We start from the raw sequence: 6911 nt of genomic DNA on the forward strand, positions 1-6911 counted from the left end.
AAATGCCCCACGTCAGAGGTGCCTTGGGCAGGGATAATGGAGCACAGACTAACGTATGAGCATTGTCTTTCCACGTTGTTTCTGTGATTTGTCTTGTCCCGGGGCTATGGTTTAGCAATAGACACTCAGGCTTTCCCCATGTGGGAACTTATATCCTCATACATCCCCATTAGATGCATTGGCAACTCCTACGCCTGCCTGGATTCCTCTCCCCACACCCCCCCATTCCACATCGCCCCCCACACTCCCCACGCTGCCCCACACACACTCCCACAAGCTCGCTTCCCTTCCCTCAGTGGCTGCCTGCCTCAACCTTCTCCTCCAGCCCATTCTCCCCTCCCCAGACACTGCCCACCTCACCCCTCCAACCCAACCCTCTCCCTACCCTCCCCTTTGGTTTTATGAGATCCAGCCCTAGACCTGAAAGCCATTCTAACCACCAGTTCTCCATTCCAATTCACATCTAGTCATTTCCAGCCTCCTCGTTAACTTTTGAAGTTGTTTATTCTTTTTTTTTGTTTGTTTTTTGTTGTTCAAATTTCCCTTTTACAACAAAACTATTGAGATGACAGCCATACCCCGCCACCTCCCGCATGGCAATAGCAACTTCCTGTTCCCTGGATGGAGCAATTAGAAAAATCAGGAAGGAGCCGGGAACTACAGCAGAGAGATGACTTGACATCCGGTGGACAAAGCAACCATGTTGGCTGGTGATTGAGGTGGCGGCGGGTTTGGTGCCCAAGGGCAGCTCTGGTCTCATACTGAGCTGGGAGGAAACTGAGGGAACACCCACTTGTGTACTGGGGGGCAGGAAGAGGTATAAGCTGGTCACTATGGAACAGCGGCAGTTGCTAAGTGCCACCGTCAGCTAGACCAGTCAGTAGGCCACCATTCTGGTCACTAAGAAGGGAGCTGTGTTGAGTCTGAAGAGAGTAGGAAATGGAGGATGTGATGAACAAGACAGCCATCTGGGCTATTGGGGGACAACACATGGGTTCTTGGGGTAGTAGTCCTGTTGAGTGACAGAGATTATACTGAAATGTGGAAAGGGAAGAACAAGACACGGGGCCTACCACCGCAGACGGCAGGCATCGTAGAAGTAGCACTGAGAACACAGGAAGGGAGGTGCTGGGCCGGGCCACTGAATACCAGGAAAGTCCTCCGCAGTAAGGACTGTCCTGCTCCCCTTCTCCACAGAGTAAGGGCCATCCACCTCCCTCCCCTCCACCCCCCAGACTAAGCCACTTGAGTTCCAGCCAGATGAAGGCACTTCCAGTTCCTGCTGCACTGCTTTTGCCACTTCACCAGGCCACTTCTGTCCAGGCCTGGCCGCTTCTTGTCTGGAGCAAATCACTTCCTGTCCCAAGTGACCCATTCGGCATCGGACCAAGTCCATCATGTGTCCCCACCAGTTCGTGTCTTGTCATTGGCCACTGGACGAACGGGATACTTCTCGTGGCAGCTGTCATAACCCACCCACCCCAAACGGCTGGAGCGAGTATGCAGAGCCTGGGGCAGGGCAGAGACGGAGCCCCGCTGCCCATGCCCTGAGCAGGGGTGGGCTGCCAGAGCTTCCCCCATAAGGCCCCCGTTTTTGGCAGATTGAGGGGAGTGGTTGACAAGAGGTAAGGAGAGGGAGCTGAGGGGAGAAAAGCTTTGATGCCCCCACCTAGGGGATGGGAGAGGCACAGGATAAGAAGCCAAGAGGGTGCAAGGTGATGTAGGGAAGGGAATGCTAGGGAAGAGAAACAGACTTAGAGACAGAAGAGAGAGAGAGAGAGAGAGAGAGAGAGAGAGAGAGAGAGAGAGAGAGAGATGAGAGAATGTGTGTGTGTGTGTGTGTGTGTGTGTGTGTGTGTGAGAGAGAGAGAGAGAGAGAGAGAGAGAGAATGAGAGAATGTGTGTGTGTGAGAGAGAGAGAGAGAGAGAGAGAGAAAGGAGAAAAACAGTGAGAGGCAAAAAGAGGTGCCCAGCGAAGGCAGACTGTTCCCACCCCAGATCTCAGCAGGTGTGGGGAGCAAGGATCCCTGGGCCATCAGAAGAGGTGGCTGAGTCTCCGCCTCCTTCCCAAGGGAATAGGACACGGGACCACAGACAGAGAGGGGCACACGTGGCCAACCACAGGGCAGGAAGTGATTCGGTGAAAACCTTAAGGAATCCTACAAGTAGAGGAGAGGGCAACAGCCAGGAGGAGTAAAGAGGCTGGTGGGGCAAAGGGGGCCAAGGAGATGCCAGAGGTGTCCCTCCAACCATGAATTACACGGAGGAGCACCGCAAGGAGGGCTGGATCCAGGAGAGCAGGTGGGCGGAGCCCTCATACCTTGTAGTAGATGTTCGGAGGGCTCTGGGGGGGCCCGTCCTGCACGATGTACACAGGATGCCCATAGTCACCACTCACCTTCTCGTAATGGGGACAGAAGGGGGGGTCTGCAGCCCCACCGCCCCGAAGAGCTATCCCCAGTTCCCCAGGCTCAGCCTCCCTAGGTCCCATCCCACCTCCACCCCCCAGGCCCAGAGACCCTCCCCTCCCAAAGGAGCCAGGACCGGGGTGGCGACTCTCCGAAGGCTTGGCCCGCCGTCTCCGCCAACACATGGCACCCCCAGCCCCTGCCACGCCCAGCAAGAGCAGCGCAAGCCCCCCTGCTGCCCCAGCCACTGCGGGCATGCTGGGAGGGGGCAGGGGGCCTTCAGCACCCCGGGAAGTTGCATTGCTGGTGGGGTCACCTGGCAGGGAAGGGGTGAAGGAGGAAAGAGGGGAAGGGGCTGAAGGAGCGACCTGGGCATCTGGCAGCCAGCCTTGGGGGCCCCGTGGGCTCCCAGTGCACAGGCCCCTTGGGGACCCCAAGTCCCCACCACCCCTCCAAGCCCAGCTCTGAATCCAGGTGTGTCCAGCCCTTCCGCTCTGTGCCAGCGTCCTCCCCGCTTCTCTGACAGCCCTGATTGAAGCGCTGACTTGGCTAATTAGTTCTAATTGAGTCTTTTCCTCATTTGGCTTCCATTCCCTTCTCACCCTCCCATCCTCTCTTCCCCTCTTCCACCACCACCCCCCCAAAAAAAAAAAAAATCTAAAGGAGGAAGGAGAGGGCGAAGGCAAGGCAGCTGGGATCCAAGAGCAGAGAAGGCTGGGAAGGGAGGAGCTGGTCTCCTCGTTCCTACCTGGCACATTCTCCTTCCCCGGCTGCAGGCTGTGGGCTGCCCCTCGGTCTCTTTCCACGGGCATTTCAGACACAGGCTTTCGAGGGGCAGCCCCTCCTCGGGGACCTGGCGATAGCAAAGGCCAAAGAGAAAGGGGTGCTGACCGTGACGGGACTGCCCCCACCTCCCTCGGCTCCTCGGAGGCGCCCCAGCCCCACTCACTCTGTCCCACTCGGAGGAGAACCTTCATGCCTCTGGAAAGGCACACGCCGCCCTGCAGGCTCTCCAGGCCTTCCCGGGTCCCGTCGGACGTGGCTGGGAGAGAAGACCCACAGGGACAGGTTGGCACTGGAGAGTCTGGCCTCAATCCTGCTCCACGCCCTGGCCCCAACACCACCCCAGGGCATCAGGGGTCGCTCTCGGCTCCGGTGGAACTCTCCCTCATCTGCCCTCCAGCCCAGGAGCACCTCCCCACTCAGCCCTGCCCTCTGCCCAGCAGTACCAATTATGTAGTAATCATGGTGCGAGCGGAACTCGTGGCCCCAGAGGTTAGGGCTATACTCCTGGAACTTGATGGTGAAGCGGAGATCCAGGTCTGGCCGGTCACAAGTGAGAAGGAGGTTTGGGGCAGGGGGTGCCTCACAGCGTCGGCCCTGGGCACCCCCTACCAGATACAGCTTGTAGAACTCATAATTAGGAGAGGAGTGGGGGCCGGGAGGCCGGGCCCGGGGGCAAAGCAGGTCTAGCCGGTCCCCAATCTGAGGGTAGAGCACATAACCACCCTCTGCCTGGAACCTATGGGAGGAGGTTGAGGCGGACAAGGGGGAGAGGTGTCAGAGGTCTGGCCCCAGAGCTTCGCCTCCCTCGTCCCACATCCCTGCAGGTCAGCCTTTGTCTGACTAGGAAGTCCGTTCCGAGAGAGCAGGCACGAAGGGCTCCGTCAGCTCAGCTGGAAGCAGCGGGAAGCCAGGCTCAGAGGTCTCCTGCCCCCTTGGTTGCCCAATTGCACTCTTCAGCCTGCCCTCACCACACGCACACTGCCATCTCTCCCTTCATCACCAGCTCTGTTGCCCTGGCAACAGGATGCCAGTTACCAAGGAGCTGGCCTCTCTGGAACCACACAGCCCACCCCTCCCAGGTGACTTCACTATTCTATGGCAGTCAACCATGGGGGCAGAGCCTCCCCTCCCCCAAGCCACAACCGAATTTCAGGGTTTCAGAGCAGAAAGCGGGAGGGGGAAAGAGGGTAACTAAGACTAGGGTCCCAAGTTTGCCAGGCAATGTGACAGGAGGCGAACGCCTAGCCTGGCAATGATCCTGAATGGGGCTAATGGGGACCAGGGTCTGGGGGCCAGCTCCCCAACACTGCCTTGCTTAGCACCTCTCTTCCCTCAGGTCTCTGACTTCCCAGGGAAAATTGCCCCATTGCTTTGGAAAGGAAGGAGTTGCCTTTTCTAACCACCGCCGTCACAAGCCCACATCTCCCTCCGCTCAGGCATCCATCGGCCCAGCACAGCCACTCCTCGCCGGCCTGCAGCCCTTCCCTCTTCACAGATGGCAGACAGGTCTCAGGACTGGACCCCAGGGGGCTGCTGCTCTGTATTTGACCACCCGACATCCCAAAGAGCCTCCCAAACACCCCAATTCCCTTTCCTCAACTCTATTAGAATAAGCCTAATGTCTTCAAGCCGAAGCAGATAAAATGCACCTGGGAGTTTACAGGTACGGGGCTGGGTAAGGAAAATACAGGTGAGAGCCCTGGCTGGGTTAGCTCAAGTTGTTAGCTCCATTGGAGAGCATCATCCAGATTCTCTCATATCAGAGAGAGAGAGAGAGAGAGAGAGAGAGAGAGAGAGAGAGAGAGAGAGAGAGAGAGAGAGAGAGAGAGAGAGAGAGAGAGAGAAAGGACAGTTGAGATTATACCCAAAGAAATGTGAGGGAGGCCAGAACGGTGAGATGTGGGAGGCTGTGAATGAAGTAGAGAGGAAGACCAATAATCCTAGTGAGTATGTTCCAACACCTCACCTCTGATCCTCTAAGAGCTGTGAGGACTGGGGACACAAACCCAGAGAGGTTAAGGCATGTGCCCAAGGCCACACAGCTCACCCGTTAAGATCTGAAGTGCTCCAAAGTCCACCCTCTTCCCAGGGCCTCATGCAGCCTCCCCCCAGGGATTTTTTCCAAAACACAGAACTCCTTTGCTAATGGGGAGAGAGGTCTGCAAGGAGGCAAGACACCCAGATGACCTCCCAGGGTTCTCCCCAGTGTGGCTTGAAGTTTCATCTGACCTCTGGCCTTTCTTCAGAGCGAAGCAAGCATGCCTTGCCACGAGATCTAATGGGAGAGTTTGTAGCAAAGATGGGGGAGGGAGCCATGGAGTCCTGGGGACTTCAGATTGCAGGGGGCTTGAGGGGCTCCCGGCTTCTTTCAGAAGGAAGTCCAGAAGCCAGAGCGCAGGAATAGCATCGACGGGGACACTGTTCCACCCAGGGCTACTGACCGCCTGGCTGGGGGCAAGAGTTGGGAGCCCGATTGTGTGAAGAGAGCCAACAAGCCCTGGGGAGTTGTCCCCACACTGAGCCCCCTTCCCTCCCATCTCCACTGGAGTCCTTTCTGTGGCGGGAGGCACCCTGCCTTTCCCTTCAACGCTTCAGCAGCACCTACTCAGCGGCTCTCCTGAGAGCTGACACTAACCAGGCTCCCGCCAAGCCCAGCCTCCGACACCAGGCAAGGCTCCCACAAACCCACACCACCACTCCACTGCCCGCCCGGCTCCCCGGGAACTTTCCGATCCTCGCCCTTGGGGTCTCTCAAACTCCCAGTACCTGGATATCACCACACACGCCTCCAGCTCCGTGTGCCACCGGGAGGCTGGCTCCCAAGACCATCCGTCCAGTCACCATCAGCTTCCAGCAGAGCGCCGGCACCCTCCCTCCAGGGCCCTCCCAGCTCAGGGGATTCAGCTCCCAGGTCCCCCAGGCTCCCACACTCCCTGCTGGGAAGGGCTAGGGTCTCCCCAGCCCGGGTCGCTCACCTCTTATTCGCCGAATTCCAGTAGACGGGCTCCAGGCTGAGCCCAGACACCAGCCCCCAAAAACCGAGCAGCAGCAGGGCCCCGACTCGCACGCCCCCCGGCCTAGAATGGGGGGCCCCCATGACCCCGCCAAGGCCTGGGGGCGGGGCACCAACTCCCCCAAAGTCGATCACCCCCTGGGGTGACTGCCTTCGCTGTCCAGGCTATTCTGCCCCGACCCCCCGGGCGGCCGACACCCCCGCTCCCACGCGGACCCGCGTCCTGCTCTGCCCGCGCCCGGCTCCGGGGCGCTCAGCCCTCCGGAGCCCTTCCAGGGGCGGTCTGCGAGCTTCCCGCGCCCCAGCCCAGGCGCCAGCACCCCGGGGTGGGAGAGCGGGCCTAAGTCGGGGACTGAGGGAGCTGGGCGCCCGGCGGCGGCGGCATGGGGCGGCGGACGAGGGAGCGAGGAAGGGGGCGCCGAGACGGAGCCCCAGCCTCGCCGGGATTGAGGGCAGCGGGCTAAGGGAGGAAACCAGTCCTGAGCCCGGGAGGGGGAGTTAAAGGAGAGACGGGGAGGGGGAGAGGGTGGCGGAGGGAAAAGCCGGAGCTGGAGCTCGCGGCGGAGCGGGCGGCAGGCTCCCGCAGCCCACGCCCCCACACCTCCCGCGGCCGCGCACCTCCCGCCGCCGCGCCCAGCCCGCCGCCGCGCTCCCCGCTCCCCGGCGCGGGCTCTCACGCCCCCTTTGTGTTGACGACTCCGGTC

At 59.8% G+C, this 6911-nt stretch overlaps 1 protein-coding gene across 2 annotated transcripts; it reads right to left on the reverse strand.

Annotated features, from left to right (window-relative positions):
- Window positions 1–485: 485 nt before the first annotated feature.
- Window positions 486–6863, reverse strand: EFNB3 (ephrin B3). 2 transcript variants are annotated; one of them, XM_045586557.1, is made up of 5 exons: window positions 6170–6863; window positions 3638–3930; window positions 3358–3450; window positions 3157–3261; window positions 486–1754 (listed from the first exon to the last, which is right to left on the reverse strand). In XM_045586557.1, the coding sequence occupies exons 1-5, from the start codon at window positions 6289–6291 to the stop codon at window positions 1396–1398; spliced, it is 972 nt and encodes a 323-aa protein (XP_045442513.1). In that variant the 5' UTR covers window positions 6292–6863; the 3' UTR covers window positions 486–1395. The 2 variants fall into 2 exon arrangements, with proteins under 2 accessions (XP_045442513.1, XP_036307882.1); XM_036451989.2 differs by lacking the exon at window positions 486–1754 and adding an exon at window positions 1868–2724 and having other exon boundaries at window positions 6170–6862.
- Between the last annotated feature and the right edge of the window lie 48 nt (window positions 6864–6911).

This window comes from Pipistrellus kuhlii, unplaced genomic scaffold (genome assembly GCF_014108245.1).
Source record: "Pipistrellus kuhlii isolate mPipKuh1 unplaced genomic scaffold, mPipKuh1.p scaffold_m20_p_23, whole genome shotgun sequence".
Taxonomy (NCBI): domain Eukaryota; kingdom Metazoa; phylum Chordata; class Mammalia; order Chiroptera; family Vespertilionidae; genus Pipistrellus; species Pipistrellus kuhlii.